Genomic DNA, 22525 nt, shown 5'->3' with positions numbered 1-22525 from the left:
AACTTATTATAATCAGAAGCCTCATCAATAGGGATCTTATTGAATATGTCCAGAGCTCTTCCAGTTAATTTTGCGACCAATGTGGTCATCTTGTGAGCTTCAGGAATTTTATGGAGAGTGCACAGTCTCTCAAAGGTGAGAAAATATTCAGCAATATCACTGGATTCATCATAATGTGGACATAGTTGCTCCCATTTGTGGATTGTTAGGGAAGGATGGTTAGGGTTATCCAGTAGATTCTACTCAGCCTTTGCCTTCTCCATCTCCAGTGCATGCTTTCTCTCTTTTTCCTTCTCCTCCTCAGCATGCTTCCTCTTTTTTTCCATCTCCACCTCAGCATGCTTCCACTCTTTTTCCTTTTCCTTCATTTCTTTTTCCTTTGCCTCCATAGCTCTCCTCTGGGCAGCCTCTTTGTCTGTTTCCTTGGTTTCTGTCATGTTTGCCTCTCTGTTTTTAACTAACTTTACACCTAAGAGTTAGAACTAAAACAAACAAACAAACAAAAAACTTGGCTTGTAAAAACAAAAATAGGTTGTGCTGTAACTGGATACCTATGTTCTCTGATAGTGATTGTCAGCCTACAGAAAAATCCTTTAAAAAAAAAAAACCTAACACCTTTGTCTCCAGGCAAATAGACAGAAAACCCCTCTAGTTGCTCTTAAATAAAAAACAACTTCAGGTATGTGAAGACTAGTGAATTTCCCTGCAGGAGGTTAACTACCCTGCCTTTAGGTAGAGAAAACTCCAGCTCACAAAAGACAATTACCTTTTGTCTCTGTTCTGGCCCCCAAGCAGAGACAAAAAAACTCTAACTGCTTTCAGCTTAAAACCTGCTTTCCCGCAGCCCAAAGGAAAAACAATGTTTCCTTTTAAAAAATCTGTGCTTCTGGTTCAAAAAATCTCAAATTGATCTCAAAATGATTTCAAGTTAATCCCACCGCTCTGCCACCATGTCAAGGTTCCTTCCCCACTCTGAACTCTAGGGTACAGATGTGGGGATCTGCATGAAAAACCCTCTAAGCTTATTTTTACCAGCTTAGGTTAAAACTTCCACAAGGTACAAACTATTTTACCTTTTGCCCCTGGACTTTATTGCTGCCACCACCAAGCATCTAACAAATATATAACAGGGAAAGAGCCCACTTGGAAATGTCTTTCCCTCTCAAAATCCTCCCAAGCCCTACACCCCTTTTCCTGGGGAAGGCTTGATAAAAATCCTCACCAATTTGCATAGGTGAACACAGACCCAAACCCTGGGATCTTAAGAACAATGAAAAAACAATCAGGTTCTTAAAAGAAGAATTTTAATTGAAGAAAAAGTAAAAGAATCACCTCTGTAAAATCAGGATGGTAAATACCTTACAGGGTAATCAGATTCAAAACATAGAGAATCCCTCTAGGCAAAACCTTCAGTTACAAAAAGACACAAAAACAGGAATATCCATTCCATTCAGCACAACTTATTTTATCAGCCATTTAAACAAAACAGAATTTAACACATATCTAACTAGATTGCTTATTAACCCTTTACAGGAGTTCTGACCTACATTCCTGCTCTGGTCCCAGCAAAGGCAACACACAGACCGAGAGAACCTTTGTTTCTCCCCCCTCCAGCTTTGAAAGTATGTTGTCTCCTCATTGGTCATTTTGGTCAGGTGCCAGCGAGGTTATCCTGGCTTCTTAACCCTTTACAGGTAAAAGGGGTTTTCCTCTAGCCCAGAGGGATTTAAAGGTGTTTACCTTTCCCTTTATATTTATGACATGGGCACAAAGAACATTTCAGCTCCCCTACACTCCAGGGGCCCAGGAGTACCAGAACTGGGGGAACAAGGGGGTCATGCCCCTCCCTTTGTTAACATGAGCATAGTAGCCTGGGGCAGTGGTGGACTGGTGGCAGCAGGGGCTTCCCCGCCACAAAGCACAGCCCCTGCTAGTGGTGCCAGTCTCTTCTCAGTGGGGGGCTAAGGTGGCCCATAGCCTCCCCTTGCCACAGGACCCTGCCTCCCATTCGTCCTCTTCCCACCAAGGCCCTTCCCCCTGGCAGGACTGGAAGCCAGAGCTGAGCCATGCTAAGAATCACCCAGGGAGCCCAGGCTGCTGTGGAGAGCCCTGGTCCCTCCACTTGCCCTGGGCAGTGTGCTCCAGGGGGCAGGGACATGGTCCAGGGGCTACTCTCATGGCATTCTATGATCCATCCATAAATCAGTCCACCTCTTTATAAAGTGAACCAATGCCACAACTGCAATGGTATGTCCGGTGATATGAACAATTTTTCTGCAAATTTCACAGTAAAAAATGCCTGTTGAAACTTTCTTCTCTTCAGCTAGATAAGATAATACAGCATAGCATCTAGAAAAATGTACAGTTGGTCTTAAAACTTTGGGATGTAAAATATTTCTTGCCAGGGCTTGAACTGGAACAGGGGGAAGTATGCTCTGGTCTCTTCTAAACAGATTACAGTGCGATGTGTGGGTATGTGTGTCCCAGGGACCCCATGTTGCCAACTGGGAGAAGGCACAACAGCACAAGGGTCCATTAGGTTTTACAGGGATCCCCTGGCTCGGATATATGCATAATAGTTCACCAAAGGGTGGCATGTGAGGTTTCTGCCAAGAGCTAGTAGCCCACTGGTCATCATAATCATTGAGAAGCATATGAAGAGCAGCCAGCACATCCCTCAGCCCGTGCCGCTTCCCGCAGCCCCCATTGACCTGGAACAGCCAATTGCAACTAGTAGGAGCTGCGATCGGCTGAACCTGTGGACGCTGCAGGTAAACAAACCGGCCCAGCTGGCCAGCGGCTTTCCCTGGCGGGCCGTGTGCCAAAGGTTGCCAGTCCCTGCTATAGGTGCTTACAAATTGATTGTTTAATAATTTGTTCCAGGATCTTTCCAGGTATCGAATTTAGGCTGACTAGTATTCATTCCTGAGGTCATTTTTCGTCCCCTTTTTAAAGATAGCTACTGTGCTTGCCCTTCTCCAGTCTTCTGGGACCCCACCGGTCCTGTTCTTGAAGATAATCACTAATGGTTCCAAGATTGCTCCTGCTAGTTCCTTAAGTACTCCAGGGTGAATTTCATCAGGTCCTGCCAACTTTGAATACATCTAACTTATCTAAATATTCTTTAACCTGTTCTTTCTTTATTATGGCTTGTGTTCCTTCCCTCTTGTTTAATATTAATTGTGTTAAGCATCTGGTCACAATTAAGTTTTTTAATGAAGACTGAAGTAAAATAGGCATTAAACATGTCAGCCTTCTCAGTGTCATCCATTAGTAGTTCTCCTTCCCTACTAAGTAATAGACCTACACTATCTTTCATCTGTCTTTTGCACCAATGTATTTATATAACTACTTATTGTTGTCTTTTATGTCCCTTGCTGGGTGTAACTCATTTTATGCCTTAGCCTTTCTGATTTTGTCCTTAAATGCTTGTGCTTTTATGTACACAACAGAAATATTAGACTTTTCTTTTGAATGCTTCAGGAACCTTAAGTACCAAACTATAAATAAAGCCCCAATTCTGCAATGCATTCCATGTAGGAAGATCCCTATGTTCATGTGTGTTCCCATGGACTTTAATGGATGCAGGGGTCCACCTGTGTAGAACTCATTGCAGGATTGGGGCCTAATAGCTCACTATTACATTCCCTAATATCTCTTTTAATAATCACCTGTTGACAGTTTACATGTAACTTTTTTGGTTTATAATCTATTGAAAATATTTTTTTAAAGTTCTGAGAAAGTATAAATGAGCAAAGGAAGGGCTGGAAAATGTTCATCCATGTGATCTTATCCCTCCATGTACCCTTTCATATAACTGGAACATGTCCTAAAGTTAGGAATGGATGAAATATGTATAGCCTAAATTCAGAGGAATTTCCATTATCAATAGACTGGAAGACATAAGCTTTGTTTATAATGATAAAGTTCCAAGCATGTCCATTGATTAAGAGTTTTGCATTCGGTGTAAGAATTTAGTATTGTGAAATGGAGCAGGGGAAATAGTCATACTTTATGTTTCTCATATTTCTATCTAGTGTTTCGAGATGTGATGAGCCATGGAAGATCTTCTTCTCATGTCAGGTCCCATAAGAAGCTACATGGCTGGTCTCCTGATCAAAATCAGTGGAATGAAAAGCTTTATCCTTTCTGGGAAAAAGGAGATCCTAGATGGAATGACTGCTGGAGAGGTAGGTCTAGATATGCAATCCTAAAGCTCTGAGAAGTGTAGCCAGAAATTCTATAAGATAGAATAGAAAGTTATAGATAGTGTATTTTGTACTGTACATATCCTAGAATTGCTCTTTGCAGTAATGCATTAGATCCTAGTACTTAATACTTTGTCTGATGAAGTGGGCATGGCAGCCATTACAAAATCTGCTCACTAATAATTTACCTCAGATATTGAAATCTGGTTTATTGAAAAGGAACATTAGCCAGGACACTGGGAAAATCCCTCGTTCTCTGTGAAAAGTGCCAGTAGGTTGGGATCTTCAACTTCTACCCCTAGGCACATCATTGGATCAGTTTAACACTTTCTATGAAGAACCAGCACATTGTATGTCACTGTTTTATCACCACTCGTTATGAGCCCAGGACTAAAGGTATACCTTCTGATAGAGACAAAAGAGCTGTCCTCTGGTATACACTGCCTCTTTTGTGTACAAATGTGATTCTAGTTTATAGTAGGGGAATGTCTAGAGAACGGTTAACTTCAGTTGACTGTATTGTAGCTACACTGATTTACATTGGCTTAGAATCTGGCCCACTAAGTCTAATTTATTGGCATAGGTTTGGATTTTGAAAAACACCTTAGTGACTTAGGATCACAAATTCCACTGAAAGTACATGAGACTTGTGCCCCAAAGTCACTTAGCACTTTTAAAAAAAAACCCATACTAATAATTTCAAATTGGTCTCCTCCAAACTATTTAAGTAAAAAGTTTCTAATTTTTGTTTTTCTGGTTAGATATTAAGAGCATCCAGTACCTCAGATGGTTAAATGAGGGGCAAAAGAGCTTCTTCAGGAAGGTCAGAACAATGCAGTATAGTATGTTGTAAGAAGTGATAGAGACGCTTAGGGTCATCACCTGAGCACGTGTAAATAGGTGTAGCTCTTTTTGCAGGAGTGTTACCAGTTTATGCAGCTGGGGATCTGGCTCTTACAGTCTTTGTAATAAGTTTAACATGATTGATTTTAAACTTTTTTGTTTAAATGGTACACAAATAAAAGTAATAGCTACTCAAAAAGACTGCAAAAAGAAAAGGAGTACTTGTGGCACCTTAGAGACTAACAAATTTATTTGAGCATAAGCTTTCGTGAGCTACAGTTCACTCGCGAAAGCTTATGCTCAAATAAATTTGTTAGTTTCTAAGGTGCCACAAGTACTCCTTTTCTTTTTGTGGATACAGACTAACACGGCTGCTACTCTGAAACCTGTCAAAAAGACTGGTGTATAAATGAAATCTCATCTTAATTTCTTCAGGAGGAAAGGTGGTGGCCAGATTGACCTCTGACAGCCCAGCTCTAGTAGGATCAAATGTGACCTTTGCTGTGAAACTACAGTTTCCCAGGTGCCAGAAAGAAGATAATGACAGCAACATAGTATATGACAGGAAATGCAGGAATGGTAGGTAACAACAATACCCTTATATTGTGAACAAGTGTGGCAATGGTACTGGGGCACTTGTGGTCTACAAAAGTGTCATGCACACTTGGAACCATCAGCATTCTGCTTCCAGGCTGCAGTTCTATGCCTGTTAAATTGAGAACAACAATAATGTCTGACTTGCATCACACAAAAAGTCCTTATTCAGAAGATGACTGTCTTATTTTTACCCATCTGCACCCACTACATATAATGGCCAAGAACTTTAAATGGATTTTTTTCCACTACAAAATGAAATGTTTAATCTGGCTCCCAGAAAAACTGTTGCTGCTCAGCTCAGCTGCAAGTTTGCCCAGTCACTGGACTGAATACTGGCATGTTATATCAGTAACATGGGTTTTTCTAACCGTGTCTGTAAAACTGAGAATCTTCAATAAGGAGTCTAGAGTTCACAAAATAACATCTTTATATGGCTACCTCCCAAGGAAGAGCAGATCTTACATTCCTGATATTTCAAACATAAAAAACAAGCAGGAGAAAATATCTTTTAAAATAAAAAACATTTTTGACCTTCTTTATATCTCTTAAATGAGGAAAACAGGTCAAAAACTCAATGTTTTTATTTGCTGCAGCTTGGCAGAAATAAACCTTTGTTCCAACATCCAGATAAATGAAATAACACTTTCTACCAATCAATTTCAAGAGATGTCAATCACTACTTGAATAGCATAGCTTCTACTTACTCCACAACCTAATGCCTGAGATGCTTGTATCTGTCTTATGCTTACTAATTTTGTGCTTTTCCAAAGAAGAAACATATATTTTTCTGGTTCTTGTGGTGCTTGCAGTTTACATGGCACTTATTTAAAAATGACACAACTGGCTCTTCTGACAAAAGAAAGAAAGAAAAATAAAAAGCAAGTCAAATTCTACTGTGAGTTTCACAGCTGCAGCTCCCATTGGGCCAGAATGCAGGTGCAACTCCACTGACCTGAATGAGAAGGCATTGTCCTATGGGACTGCCAGCAGAATTTGGAACAACAGCTTCAATTGGCATCTTCTAGGTGAGCCAACAGAATTCTTGAAAATAACTACATTTTTTTGTCAGAATAAAAACATACCAAGCAGAAAATACCTAGGATTATAATTAGAAAGAACAGAGGAATTGTGATGTAGTGAACGTTACTCTGAAAACGCCCTTTCCTCCTGCTCCATATTTAAAAACATGACTGAACAGCAATATTGTGGTTTAAATATAATAAAAGTTCTGCTTTTGTGGTGTAAGTTCTCTGGGCATGATTATTTCCATTGAAGTTAATAGGTATTTTTCATTGACTTCAGTGCAATCTGGACTGGGCCCCATGTCTTCGGCCTTATTCTTCATGATGCACCATAGGCATGTGGTTCCCACATCTTTACATAATCCAGTCCTTGTTATTTGCTTATGTACAATAGTCCAGACAGTTTCATGAGCACCTAACTAAGGCACATCATGAGCTTTCACTTAATCTATCTTAATATTGTGGTGGGAAAAAGGGGTCTTGTGGTTAAAGCACTGGACTGGAACGCAGGATATCTGCAGTCTGTGTCAGGCTTTAGCACAGACTTCCTGTGTGAGCTTGGGCAAGTCATTAAGCATGTGGTGCCATAGTGCCTACCATGAAATTGAAATAATAATACCTCCATTTCCTGCCTCATTGAGTCATTATAAAGATAAGTTAATGGACGTATCTGAGGATCTTTGTTGCCATGAATGAGCCCCATAGAAATAAAGAAGGGGAAACAGTCCACTTTTATATAAAAACACATATAAATTTGCCACTTAATAAACTGTAATCTATTTCTACACCTAGATTCCTCAGATTTTCCTGACGAGTATGTCTACAACTGGACTGAGTGGATTGATGACTGTGGCTGGCAAATCTGCACAAGCAACAATACCCATAATGTGTTCCCAGATGGGAGACCTTTCCCTCATCATCCTGGCTGGAGAAGGAGGAACTTTGTCTATTTGTTTCATACAGCTGGTGGGTCCAGTAAAATGTATCTTGGTTTTGTGTCCTAACTTGTTTCCCTAATGCCTTGCATTAGAATTTCCAAAGAGGAATTCAACAGTTGTTGAGTGAGAGAATACTAAACACATTCCGAGCTGCTCAGCGAGAATAGCAGCTGCTCTGTTAATTCCTCTGAGGTTTGGAAGTCATATACTACCATGACATGTTCTGTAAGACTGCAAATGCACAGAGCTACCACTGTTGAAAAGAACTCCCTTCTCAATCACAATTTGGATAGAACATTTAGAGGAAATCTTCAGGGCAAAGAGGGTGGGGGAAGCCAGATGATTTAGTGATTAACACTACCAAGTAGCAGTCTGAGGTTCAGGAGTGATCTTGTGCCTGTAGGTCCTCAGACTGGCTTCTTCACCTCTAGAAAGAAAGTGCAATGTGCATTTTGTTAAAGCACTCCTAAGCTGGCTGAGGATAGTTCTGTTCCTCTCCGGGTTGTGACTTCCAGCGATGGAATGTGTAATAATTGGCCCACCCCTGCTATTGACTACACTATAAATCTTAGGCTCCTAACTTTGATTGGCAAAATTATTTTAGATATTAATCTAATTTAGTTGCATTGGGGAAATGAAGGTGCCTTGGCAAATGCCTTTTCTTGGATTGCTGGGAGCAGACCCATCTTTTGAATGCCTTTGGCTGCTTTGCTGAAACTCAGAAAAAAAACCTAATGGCAGGGAACATAACAATGACATGAAGTGTGTTGGAAAAGAACATTTCACACAAATGAAGGATAAGCATAAAATACACACTTTTGATTTAGACAATCCGAAATTTCACAGAAATGCTGCTTCTCTTTATAAAACTTCTTCCATCTCATCACAAGAGGAAAATATGAGTTCATGTCCTGTTCACAGGCCAGTACTACCAAAAAACTGGAGGCTCTTCAGCAATTGTTTCCATCAACACAACAAATATCACCCTTGGCAAACAGATGATGGTGGTCTCCGTTTACAGAAGAGGTCATCGAACATATGTTCCAGTTGCAACAGCAAGTGGCATCTATGTTGTGACAGGTGAGTGTGCTGGACTAAACCACAACTAAATACTTGGCAGTGCTTGTAGTGGAAATTCTACATAAATACAACTAAAGTGTTAGCTGGAAGAGTAGTGAGGGATGTAAGGAGGGATTGAAATAAGTGATGCTTTTAACGTCCATGTGAAATCTCTAGTAGGTTACCCTGAACAGTATGGAATAAGTCCTCTTAGCAGACTTGTGACGAGCTAGTTGAAAAATATGTTCTTCACTATAGATATTAACACTGCAAATATATAAGTAGGGATGGAAATGAATGATGCTAATAATTCTTATCCAGAACCGTATAGAGAATACTTTTTTAATCTATGCTACAACATCTGATACTCCAGAGGCTTACCTCATGCTATCCTGAAATTTGCCTTGTCCCAAATAAAATTTAAGATCAATTTCTATTTATTGTTCTTTGTCTGAAATGTTTGAATAAGCAACAGAAATCTGTGGTGTACATAAACTAACTTACCTTTCATACAAAATGTGAATCTAAGCTTAAATTTATGGATATAATGCAAATTGTCCTTTATTTTGTCTGCATCCCACATGCATCCCTAGTACTAATAGTCCAAAGAAAAGAAATTGGAGGGACTTCCTGATCCTTTCTCTGGATGAAATTCATCACCCTTCTTTAGATGAGGCTGGCTAAAGTATACCAGGGATTATTTCTATCTCCTCATTCTGGCTGTCTCTTAAATTTAAGTAACCCACCAACATCAACCCAAATGCACACACTGCAACAGTTCAGTCAATGGATCCTTTTTGCACTACTGGAACAGACAAACCAATCCTTATGCATTGAGTATGAGATTTGCTCACTATACCTCATTCTCAGGCTCTCGTTATCTGCGATCTAGACAATCTCAGACAAAATAATGGTGAAGGCAAGTTATCTTATTCATGAAGGGCCACACTCTGGCACTCTTGCTCATGATAAGTAGCAACTTTCACCACAAGTGGTCCCACTGAAGCCCATGGGAGTTTTGTCATTGACTTCAGTGGTCTCAGGATGAGGTCCTATAATGTCCCACAACTCAAATTCACTACATCTCCTTAATGAATTGAGTTTCAAGTGCTTTTTCTCCTCTTTTGTACTGATGGGGGGAAATACGTAGGAAATTACAATAGGACCTTTAGAAACAATTGATGTAATAAAGATACTACTGAAAAGCAAATATTTTACTTTCTAAATGCATCAGATTGCACCAAATGGCAGATATAGAACAATATTAATGGGACAGGGAACCTCCAGATGACTAGATATAGGGTCTTCAGTAGATGCACATGATGCTCTATCTGGTTGCACTGTTTCACTCAGTTACTGTAATCTATTGAAAAGTGAGTTAAAGAAGAAGCCTGTATTAAAGAAATTAAGCCTGGCAGTTAACATGATGCAGGCTTGTGTCTTACACTTTGCAGTGACCTTTGCAGTCTGAGGGCTGTGAAGCAGTCTGTTATTTGCATCCATACACACCTGCTTCACTTTCTTTCATTTTTCCTACAGACCAGATTCCTTTATATGTGAACCTGTCCCAGAAGAATAATGACCGCAATGCCTCAGACTCTGTCTTCATCAAGGATTCTCCTATCACATTTGATGTCAAAATCCATGATCCCAGCCACTACCTTAACAATTCTGCTATCGCCTACAAGTGGGATTATGGAGATGGCAGTGGTTCATTTATATCCAACAGCCCTATTTCAACTCACACTTACACACTGCAGGGAAACTTCAGCCTGAATTTGACCGTCCAAGCTATTATACCTGTACCTTGTGGGCCTGCAACACCTACCCCACCACTTCCTACCTCGCCAGGTCAGAGTCTGTCAATCAATATGAATATTAGGAAATTACTAATAATCATTAATAGACCAACATTTTGGTTTTTAAAAATACATACCTTTAAAAGCTTTACAGTCATCAAAGTTGGATCTACACAGCTTTTGTAAACATAACATATGTACACTTACTTAAGAGTCTGAATCAATAACAGGATAAGTATGTAGTCTAAAGTTACAGATCTAAAAGGATTCTAATTTATGCTAAAACCAATTTACAATACCCTGACAAGGGTAAAGGAGCCTTCAAGGGGGAGTAAATTACATGTGCACTTACTTTATGGCCCCTCAGCACTGCCAGAGCAGGGAGTTACTACATGGGGAAGTTATTCCAGAATAAGATAGGGTGTGAATTTAAAGTGCAATGCCTGTTCCAGCATAGCTATTGTGGAACAGTTTATTCTGTAGTAGATATTCCAGACAATTTCCTAGAGTGAACAAGCCTTTATAATAATGTGAATGAGAATCAAGCTTGTAAGATTTTTGTTTTTACTGTAAATCTATCTGAGTTGTCACCTTTATTCAGTTAATGATTTATAATTTCATAGAAGTTTTATATTTGCAAAGTTTTGCAGCTCCAACTTTCATAGTTATAAAGCTACCACCATTACAGTGTAAAGTTGAGTGGGTCAGTATGTTTCAAATTTTGAAATGTCAGCAGTTTTTTTTTCTCTACAATTTTGAATCTCAATCAAAAAAATGGGAAAAAAGTCAATAATATTTTTCACAATCTCCTCCTTATATTTCAATCCAGTGTGAATTAATAGATAAATATCTATTTTAAGAAAAAACAGAATCTGTAATTTGTTGTTATTGATTTGGGAATCTTAAACAAGCATTTTCATCTACCCATATTTTGCAGGTCTACCTTCCCTTGCTTAGAGACGGATGACTACACTTGAAACGCTACAGTGGGACACCTGCAGCACTGCAGCTGCGCCGCTGTAGCACTTCAGTGTAGACACTACCTACACTGACAGGAGGAGTTCTCCCATCGACGTAGGTAATCCACCTCCTCGAGAGGCAGTAGCTAGGTTGACACAAGGATTCTTCTGTTGACCTAGCACTGTCTACAAGGGGATTTAGGCTGACTTAACTACGCCACTAAGGAGTGTGGATTTTTTCACGTAGTTTAGCCAACCTAATTTTCTCCCACAGACCAGGGCTAAGATGTGGGTGTTTTTAGTGGAAGGCTACCAAATGTGTGTGATTCAGACAACCTAATCCAGCACTGTGCCAGAATGACCCTTTACACCAAATAGAAGGTAATTATACTGCTGTTGTATTTTTGGCTGTGCTAATTATCACAATGATCTTTTATAGGGGCAACAACTCAAAACTCAACCAGTACTGCAAACAAAACTGAGTTGATCACTCCTGCAAGTAAGTTTATATCTCTTCCTGTGTAGACTATTAGAAACGTTTTATAGTAAATGATTTTCTATGATTCTTACAGCTTGATTCACAATGCCAGGGGCTCATTTGCTCCTACTGACCTCAGGCAGTTTCCTCACAGCACTAATTTGAGAAAGGGATTGCAACCCTCTTGCTTTGTCTGCATGCTCAGATTGTTCCCCTCTCTTTCTGATAGCCTCCCCTCAGGACATGGAGCACAGTCCTCCCTTCCCAGGTAGGACACCAGTGGCAAACCCCCAACATCAAGTCACAACATCCAATCCCAGTTACCTTAAATAAAAGTTTGTTTGGCACAGAGTAGGTGTGAGTGTGGAGAGGAAAGAGGCCGTGAAAGAAAAAAGAAAAAGCAATCTCATTGATTAAACAAAGTATAGAGCAAAGGATGCAGGAGCTCTGGTCTGGCTGAGTGTCACTCAACTCAGGACAGGAAAGGGAAAGGGGCAAAGGTGTCTTTGTGCCATTTTTGTGGCTCCTTAATCCTGGGGTTGGCCCTCAGTGCCTCTTAGACTAGCCTCCCCCAGTTGCCCTTGGTTTCAAGGTGCTGTTCCGTTGGCCAAATGCAGAGCAGATGACTCTCCAGTCATCCCCTTCCCCCCACCCCAGACATGCTTCTTAGTTCAGTAGCTAGGAGAGAAGTGGCTGATTCAATAACACTTAGAGGGAATCCCCCTATATAAAGGGAATCTGTAGGAAGCTTTTTAATGAAGCTTTATGGCCCCTTTTAACCATCAAATCAGTGAAAAGGGGTGATAGCAGTGATTCTGGCCTAGCTATTGGTTTGTTTGGATTTGAACAAAAATAAAAAGAGATGCTTATTTAAAGCTCACTAGTTAGGCTAATTTAGTATTCATTGGCTAGACTAATCACTGTGCTGAGTAGAGCTGCTTAAGCTCTAAGCTTAGTTTACCACTTTAGTTAAAGAAGATTAGAACCTGACAAAGCAGCACACTGCCAGCTCTAACTACCTATGTCTGTCCCTGCAAGTTTGTGTGTGTAGTCCCAGAAAGGTATCTGACCATCTTCTTCTGGATATAATCATTAGCTGGTTGATTGTTTTCAACATCTCTTGGAAGAGAATGATTTATTACCATGCAAATGGAGATAGCCTCACTTTCTAATTTATATCAAATACCCCTTAAGATGCGTGTAATAACTTACAGTTCAGTCCAACACCCATTGAAGTCAGTGGGAGTCTTTCAGTTGATTTTGATGGGTGTTGGACCAGGTCTTTGATGAACACAACTGTTTGAATTCAATCTAATGGCTGTAATTCATCGTACATACAAATATCCAAACAGTGTAAACAATATGGGCATGAAGTGACACATCTCACAGACAAGTACGATGTGAAACCTATACTGTATGCAGCAAAAGACAGACCAAGACAATGGAAGGCCTTTATATACTGTGTCACAATTTATCTGGAGACTGGAATGCGTCTGATAACATACAGTGAAAGTACCTGCAAGTGGGTGGAACAGACATGATTAACAGTAGTAGAGGTTAAAAAAAAAAAAGAAGGGGGAAAAAAAGAGAGAAGAGTGGCAAACTCATTCTGTGCAGAATGCTGGATTCCATTTTTAATCGCCTATGAGCAGGGGCATAAATTCCTGTCCCCCACCTCATGTGCTGAATGTGCTACTTCTGCAGCTCCTACTGGCCTAGGGATCTGAAATCCAAATTACTCCTCTCGCCTGGCTCTGCAGAACACTGGGCCAAGCAGGTTTTCTTTAAGTTTTGCACAAGATCTCTTTGAGATAAACTGCATCACTTATTTACTCACCGTGCATTTAGCAGAAGGCAAAAACCTGGTTTTTTAATCATTTGGCTTCCCTTCATTGGTGGTGTGAAAGAAATTAATCCACTTAGACTTTGTCTCTATAACATAGATTGTGCAAAATATTTTCTAAGCAATGTAATTAGCAATATGTTTCTTTCCCCTGCTCAATCCAACAGTAACTACTAAATCACCCTCTAACCTGGACTCTCCCACCAGTGCTGGTGTAATGGAAGACACTCCTGATGGAGGCTGCCATATTTACAGATATGGACATTATAAAACTACTATCTCCATTGTAGGTAAGTGCCTAAATCAATAAGAGAATAGGAAAATTGGTTGATATGGTACTGAACGTATATGAGCTGCCTTGTTTGTTCAGGTTTCAGAGTAGCAGCCGTGTTAGTCTGTATTCGCAAAAAGAAAAGGAGTACTTGTGGCACCTTAGAGACTAACAAATTTATTAGAGCATAAGCTTTCGTGAGCTACAGCTCACTTCATCGAATGCATCCGATGAAGTGAGCTATAGCTCACGAAAGCTTATGCTCTAATAAATTTGTTAGTCTCTAAGGTGCCACAAGTACTCCTTTTCTTCTTGTTTGTTCAGTTTACCTGCTATCTATTGTGTAAACACCACAAGAAGGAACTATAAGAACCTATTCTGCAGGCTTGGGTCTGGTTTCATAATTTAATGTACAGTTAGCAGACTGGCATTGTTTGCTTTTTTACAACCTGGTTTATCCAGTTGCTAAGCTCAAAATATATGGATAGTGGAGGATTTGAGTGAGTTTGTCACTTAGAGTGGAGGGCAACAATTCAGTATGGGGTGCAAGATTATGTGCATTGTAACATCTTAAAATTTCCAAGATCTTTTAAGGGGAGTTTTGAGGTCAGATGGAGAATAGTAAAGAGACCAGACCTGAGCTGACTATTAACAAACCACTTATCTTATTGAGGTTTTTAAATGTGTAGTCTTCAGATCCAGTCAGGATAATTCAAACACAGTTCTTCTATGATTCTAAGTGGACTATTTCTGCTGAATCATGTCATTGCCTGAGTAACCTAACAGGTTAATGGGCTCTTTCTGCCCTTAGAGGGAATCCTTCAGGTAAACATTATTCAGATGACAAGTGTCCAGATGACAGTGGCTCAAGGTGAAAACTCCCTGGTTGACTTTGTTGTTACCTGCCAAGGGAGGTAAGTGTATTCACTAATTTCCCTCTTTAAAAAATTAGGTACTTGGATGTTACTAGTATGCTACCCACATTCATATGCAGTTCCATGAACAATAGTTGAAAACACAGCAATTACCATCTGTTGACTGAAATTAAGATAATGGAAGTCTCATTTGTGAGTTATATCAAGAGACGTTGCCAGGTTCTTCTGCTTAAGACAAAAATGACATGCCTGAGCAAAAATAATAGAACTAGTTGGTGGGCAGAAGCAATTCTCTGTTTTCCAGGCAAAGATGGAGGACTTCAGCACTCACACTAAAAAGGAAAGTGGCTTGCTCGAACTGGGAGGAAGCCATCTTTCTAGCCATAGATTTTTTGACATTTGGAATAAAAACTTGTGTCAAAGAAATTCCTTGGATGCAAAGAGCATTACATTAATATTCATAGCCACTGGAAAATGCATGGATCTGAGAGAACTGAGAAGTACAGATGAGTTTTGGCAACATAACTGGGAAATAATCACTTTGAAAGTAATCCTAAAACTAGCAAGACATTCCTGCTTCATGTACTAGTACATCTAAGACTCTCCAAAGGGTTTACATTACATGGTGAACTGAACCAAAATTAATAGATTTTATCAGCTAAGTAGGGGCCGGGTGATACTGTGCTTTGAGAAATGAGTGTAATTGCTGGTAACATTATATTAACTGAGTCTAAATGATGCCAGACATAGTTGTGAAATTATGTATGCTTGCAGGAGTGAAGTGGGGAAAATGCAAAGTCCTCTGTAGTCAGAAAATAATGAGTGTTATGCCAAGCAGCTAATTTAATGGAAGAGTAAGGCTACTGGGCCAGTTTTATATTGGTCTAACATCACTGATTCCAACAGAATTGCACCAGCACAAAATAGGTCCAACTGAGGAGAATCAGGCTTAATGAATCTATTATTTGGATTAGTAGTAGTATACATTCATTTTCTCTCTCACACTTCCCCCAGTCTTCCAACAGATGCTTGTACAATAGTCTCTGACCCCACATGCCAGGTGTCACAGAATGTGGTATGTGACCCTGTTGAAGTTACTGATCAATGCTTACTGACCATCAGAAGAGCCTTCAATGAGCCCGGAACCTACTGTGTAAACATTACATTGGGTGATGATACAAGCCAAGCCCTCACAAGTGCCCTTATATCTGTAAATGGAGGTGAGTCCAAATGGAACAGATGTTGAAGATCTGTGAATAACTTCTCTTCATGGCCATTTCACAGGGAAGTGTGTGTGTGTATTATTAATTATTTGCATTATGACACTACTGAAAGGCCTCAACTGAGATTGGGCCCCATTATGTGAGAAACTATACAAACACATAGTAAAAGATAGTCCCTGCCCCCAGAGAGTTTCTAATCTAAATAGAAAACAAAGGGTCTGAGGAGAAAACAAAGGCACAGGCAGGGAAAGTGACTTACCTAAGGTTACCCAGCAGGATAGTGGTAAAACCAAGATTAAAACTCAGGGCCATCTATCAATCTAAGGTATTCATATGCACACAATCTTTATTGAATTTCTCCTCACAACAGCCCTGTAAGGCAGGGAAGTGCCATTTTCACCATTTTACAGATGGGGAACTGAGATACAGAGAGGCTGAGTAATTTACCCAAGCTGACACAGGGAAATCTGGGGTGGAGCAGGAAAGTGCAGCCTGGTCTCCAAGTCCTAGGTTAGTGTTCTGGCCACTAGACTACACTGCCTCACCATGGACTTCAATATTGCTGGGCTAATTTACATAATCTGAGGAAGTGGCCTTTGGTGTTCATTCACAACACTGTTTTCAGCAGATCTTATTTAGTTTGTTCCAGATCTGGTGAGTCCATAACAGCTGGGGGCACTCTGGGCCAGATTTTCAAAGGTATTTAGCTGCCTAAAGATGCAGATAGGCACCTAGTGGGACTTTCACAAGCACCTAAGAGCCTAACTCCCATTGATTTCAATAGGAGAGAGGGGCATAGGTGCTTTTGAAAATTTCACTGGGTGCCTATCTGCATCTTTAGGTGCCTAAATGCCTTTGAAAATCTGGCCCTAAGTGCTTTGCAGGATTTTACCTCTCTAAATTGGTGTGGTGTTTGGCACAACTGTTTAACAAAAGTCCAGTTTATGTGTATTTAAACTACTGTTAGATAGGATGTAGTTCCACAATGTATACATGCCCCTTAGATGTATAATGTTTTCCAAATCACGTAAGGGTACATGTGATTCACACAGGAATCCCTGGCTGCTGTCTTCACAAGGATGATGGTGTAAACTAATGTTACTGTCGGGCTTATCCAAACATTTATAATAACACACTGCAAGATGGTATGGTTTACATAGATTATGTCAACTGTTAAAACTAATTTAAAATCTTGATTTGAATATATTTACATAGTAATTATGGATTAATAAATTAGGTCCAAATCAATGTGTATCTCTAGTTTACTCTGCTTTCTAAAAATAGTTGTGAATGCAATAAGCAAGAGCATGGCTCAGCATCAGTAAACTCGCCACATAGATTGAAAAGCAACCTCTGGACTGGAGAATGAAGATGCTTAATACAGATCATAAAAGTAAATAATAATTAACAGTATTTATTTATTCAGTTTCACCTGTGCCAGATCTAGTAGGGTTAGATCTGCATCCAAGCGCAATGGTCTCTGAATTTGAAGCTAGTCTCAGAGGTGGACTGAAAATTTGGTGGCAGAGCAACAGAGGGAATCACAGGCTGGGTCAAGAGTTAATTCCCCAAGATGCCAGTATTACAAAGGCAGAACACTCAACCCCTAGGAGGGGCATCACATCATCGCTAACAATCACCCCATCTATTGCCACTCAGTCCTCTCAGGAGGCTGTCCTGTTCAATCCTGGGATGGAGAGGGGAATCACTAGAACGCACAGCTAGGACAAATGAAAAGATACCAGAGAGATTCCATTCTTTCTCCTCCCTCAAATCCTACTCCTCAATGACATGCTAATTCTTATTCTCCGTGTTATAAAATGATTAAGTACTTTGTACTCTTAATTTAAACATTCCCTTTGTAGCATACCAACAGGGCAAGTAGCAAAGTAACTCCAAATCTTGTGGGATGCCAGCTAGCCCTGCAGTTCCTTTGCACATTGTAAAGGTATTTGCATGTTACAGTCACCAAACAATATATTTCATATGGAAACATACAAGGCACTCTTAGTATTCACCTTTAGTATGATTCGGCTGGCATCAAAGATGAATTGGACCCTACAGTCTGTGAATGCTGCTGAGCCCTACTGTTTAGTATGAAGGGAGTGTTAAATATACTGCACCTTCTAGAGTCACGTGGCAGAAAGAATGGTGCTGCTGGAAAATTGTACGTCACTGTATAGAATTTTTAAAATAAATTTGTTATTCAAGCTCCAGGGTCATCTTCGAGGACAGTGGAAGGTGTCTTGATCACCTCAGGTTTCTTGGTGGCGTTTCTCATCGTTGTGACTCTCCTTCACAAGTAAGTTGCTGGTTCTAACAGTTAAGAAATGGATCAGGATAACAAAATGATTCCATGAATATTCAGATGGATAAAAAAATTGAATTTGCTTTGGCTATGTTTGCATCCTTTTTTGGGTTTGCTTTCCACATATATTTCAGCAAACGAGTTTACTGGCCAGAATGCTCATAAAACCATTCACAAAAAGAAAAGGAGTACTTGTGGCACCTTAGAGACTAACAAATTTATTAGAGCATAAGCTTTCGTGAGCTACAGCTCACTTCATCGGATGCATTTGTGGGCGAATATTAAAGAATATCATGGAAAACAAATTTTGAATTCATCAGCACAAGTGGTCAGACTGGAAACATGATTCTAAAAATTTTACTCATCTAATCAGAAAGAGGAAATAATACAAGGTGACTTATGTGTCCAATCAAAACTAACCAACACATCTTAAGTTTCAGATTTAGAATACTCATAACAAAATGTGTATGAATGATCTGCAGACTAAGAATATGCATCAAAATTGTTAATCAAATAGCTTTAACTAATAAATACATTTGAGAAAATAGTAAGGGGCTTGCAGACAATTCACAAACAGATACATTTACATTGCAGTATCAGGGCTTCAGGATCCCATTGTACTAGGCATTGTACAAACATATAGTGAATAACATTCCCTGACCCAGAGAGCTTACAGTAAAAAAAAAAAAAAAAAAAAAAAAAAAAAAGACAGTCAAATTCATCATCTAAATTATTTGCATAGCTCTAGCTATAAGTATTCCCACTCTTTCTAATTACTAAGTACCCTTGTTCTTCAGGCTTACATTTTATTACCATCTGCATGCATTTACCCTGTCCTTTATCACAGCGGTTTAAACATGGTTGTTACTAGCAAGTTTCTAGTACAGTTTCTTTGAGCCTGTATGAACAGGGATTTTTTGTCTGTGAACTGTATTAGAAGCAGATTATAAAACCTATACCAGCAGCAGAGGAAGTGCCCTAAAAGTGTATGTGTGTGGGGCGGGGAAGGCCACAGGAGCCCAATCTGTGCCTCCCCGGGCCCTCCCCTGTGGCCCTGCCTCTGCCCCTTCCCCTAAAACCCCACCCTTGCACTGCCCCTTCCCCCCAGTGCCCTTCCCTAGCACTGCCCTTCTCCCTGACACCCTGCCCCACCCTTTCCCCCCGAGGCTCCACTCCTGTGCTGCCTCTTCCCCTAGTGCCCCACTCCAGCACCACCTCTTCCCCCCAAGACCCCTCCCACGCTCACTCCTCTTCCCCCTCCCTCGTCGCCTGCCTTTGTGGCCTTTTAAATCTACAGGGGGCCATGGCCTCGTGGGCCCCCCTCTTCCGGCACCCCGGTCTACACTCATAGTAAGGGAGTAGTCAAGAACACAGATTGGCTACAATACTCACAGTGGCCAGGGAAATCATGCTAGAACCTTGTCAGAACAAAACATGTTTACACGAAGTCACAGCTAGCAAAGTTTTGCTTCCATGGTGAACAGGACCCTGAAGAGAGTTCAAGTATTTGCCCCCAAAACAGGGGTGCTGGAACAAGGAGTGCGATAGCATCCCCTGGCTTGAAGTTGTTTCCATCATATACGAGATTTACAGTTTTGTTCAATGACTTTCAGCACCTCCACTGTAAAAATTGTTCCAGTGCCACTGCCCCAAAATGCAGTGTGGTAAGGCAGGGTGTACAACATCTTCTCTTTCTGAGTAAAAAAAAGAACTGTGTGCATAACAACTCAAAATCCTCTCTGGACCTCTATTATTTTCCTTAATAACCTCTCTAGACCTGGCAGCTCTCACACAATTATTCAGAATTAGTCACAACAGCCTCCTATGGTGATTTCCATTTGTGGGGGAGGATGGAGGAAGACATGGTATCAATATTTGGCTATCTCACATACTCCCAGTGCCATGTTAAATATGCACCATCACTGAAATCCATTTCTGTAACTAACTTTACAATGTTCCTTGCAGGAGATACAAAGAGTACAAACCTATTGAAAGAAGTGCAGAACAAGTGGAGAACAGGGAGGGACTGAATGTTTACTTCAACCATGTCAAGGCTGTTCTCTTCCCTGGGAACAATGAGAAAGATCCTCTGCTGAAAACCAAACCAGGAATTGTTTAAATCTTTAGTGTAACCTCTGATATTAGAGTCTATATATGGGGTTTATAGCTGAACTGTACTTCAATGGATGTCTACTTAGTATGAAAACAAAGGATTAGGGTAACCTCCAGATATGCACAAATGGGTTGGTACATTTTGTTTCAATTTATTTAGAAATGGAAAATGGCTTCTTTTCAAAAATGGAGTTGTTGTGATTACTCACTGATTACTCACTGTTCTTGCTTATGATCTGGGTCACACAATATTGAATAATAAACCACTCTAGACTGGGCATGATTATGCAATTCACCTAGGTTAATTTGTAGCTTCGGAGAAGAGGCTAGATATTTTTTATCTCCTCAGTATTTAGATCTTTAGTAAGAATTGCACAGTCCCAGTGTCCTAGTTTACTCCCCCTCTGCATGCATCCCTCATTCTGGGCTTTGTGAGTTGAAAGACATGGAGAATAGCCATAATGGCCAACCTTCAGTCATTTTATAAAAATCTAGATCACTGACATCAGGACAACAGATGAACAAAGAAACCCAATCTACTCGGCTCCTCCTAAACCAACTACTAAACGTTCCATTTAAAATTTTTACTGTAGTTGTTGCTGCTACCTCTGGTCGCTGTTGTTTCTACTGGTTTTGTGCCATCTGAACTGACTGCCATTGGCAACAGTGTGTCCTATCTGTGTCAGAAGGACCTGTATTCCAGAGGGCAGACAAAGATGAGGCCCAGCAGAGTGGTGGTAACAGGAAAAAGATTCTATATCATTCAACTATTAGTAAAGAGAACTAAGAGGGGCTTTTTCTCTTCCTCTTCAATTTCATCTTGCTCTCTGTAAACAGCCACTAATTTCTGCTTGATCCTCCTGTCCCTCTTTCTTCGACTATTCCCTCCAAATAAATGAAAATCCCAAGCTGAGTAGGGCAATATTCTACAGTTTCTGCTTGTCCACTAAGCAGCTGAGAAACTGTCAATATCTAGAAGGGTGATGTGCCTTTGCTTGCTTAATGCAGCTACTGTGCTGTGTTAACTTTCAACTAGAAATCTAACTTTGATATCTTTCTCAAGTGATCTAGCAAAACCCTGTCTTTCACTCTTGTAATTCCATATCATGGAGTTTAGCCCTGGATGCTATTTTCTGCTTATCTCTTAGAAATAAAAACACCCTTCTGAAGACTGGATCACAGGGGGATATCAAAAGAGGCGAGTGTCTTGTCTGAGAGAAGAGGGTTGTTGAGAAGGTTCAATCTTTGGGGAGGGGGGGAGACAACCAGAAATACTCTAAATTCAAGCCTCTGTATAATAACCTGATACCTAACATAACAATATAAAGCAGAACAAAACTAACTTTTAGTTTGGGAGTGGGTGGCAAATTTCACTTACCCATTTCTAAACACCAGTCATTGAAGACCTAATTATTGCCATCCCAACTCTGAACAATTTTGGATTCTCCTTTATTCCTTCTAATCTGGAACATCCCTAATACATCTTTCCTCTCTCAGGCTCTGAAGAGCGATATAAACATAACCATATTTTGCTGTTTTCCTGGTAGCTGTTGCCTGATGCCCTACCCTCCACCATACTTACTTGTTAATAATTTGAGAATATCAATAATTGTACAAACACTTATGGGATTAGCGCTTTCCTTAGAAACCTTTCAGGATGCAAAAAGAAAAGGAGTACTTGTGGCACCTTAGAGACTAACATGGCTGCTAATCTGAAACCTTTCAGGATGCAGTATTTTTTAGTTTTGCTCTGGCCATTGCACAAATATTAGTTTAAAAAAAACCTGTGTTGGTCACTCTCTTGTCCTCCTTATACATTAAATTACTTATTTTATGGGCTTGATGCAAAAATTACTGGGTGAGGTTCTATGGCCTCTGTTATGCTGAAGTCAGACTAAATGATCCCTTCTGATGATAAAATGGACAAATCGAGGAATCTTGCAAACAAGGTTGAATTTAAATACACACGCACAAATCTTGGATAAGTCCG

The 22525-nt window shown here is 40.2% G+C and overlaps 1 protein-coding gene across 2 annotated transcripts in view; it reads left to right on the top strand.

Annotated features, from left to right (window-relative positions):
• The window catches only part of GPNMB (glycoprotein nmb), a 28961-nt gene extending 6861 nt beyond the window's left edge, over positions 1 to 22100 (top strand). The window contains exons 2-12 of one of the 2 annotated variants that reach the window (XM_038390931.2): positions 4038 to 4190; positions 5487 to 5630; positions 7463 to 7636; positions 8530 to 8688; positions 10207 to 10518; positions 11865 to 11924; positions 13914 to 14036; positions 14829 to 14931; positions 15907 to 16112; positions 18327 to 18417; positions 20389 to 22100. In XM_038390931.2, the coding sequence (XP_038246859.1) occupies positions 4038 to 4190; positions 5487 to 5630; positions 7463 to 7636; positions 8530 to 8688; positions 10207 to 10518; positions 11865 to 11924; positions 13914 to 14036; positions 14829 to 14931; positions 15907 to 16112; positions 18327 to 18417; positions 20389 to 20542 (1679 nt within the window). In that variant the 3' untranslated portion in view covers positions 20543 to 22100. The remainder of the gene's footprint in view (positions 1 to 4037; positions 4191 to 5486; positions 5631 to 7462; positions 7637 to 8529; positions 8689 to 10206; positions 10519 to 11864; positions 11925 to 13913; positions 14037 to 14828; positions 14932 to 15906; positions 16113 to 18326; positions 18418 to 20388) is intronic. The other variant, XM_043509182.1, reaches the window with a different exon arrangement.
• The last annotated feature ends 425 nt before the right edge of the window (positions 22101 to 22525 follow it).

Source organism: Dermochelys coriacea, chromosome 2 (genome assembly GCF_009764565.3).
Source record: "Dermochelys coriacea isolate rDerCor1 chromosome 2, rDerCor1.pri.v4, whole genome shotgun sequence".
Lineage (NCBI taxonomy): Eukaryota > Metazoa > Chordata > Testudines > Dermochelyidae > Dermochelys > Dermochelys coriacea.
The sequence above is the reverse complement of the archived record's forward strand: the minus strand, read 5'-3'. Positions and strand labels throughout refer to the sequence as shown.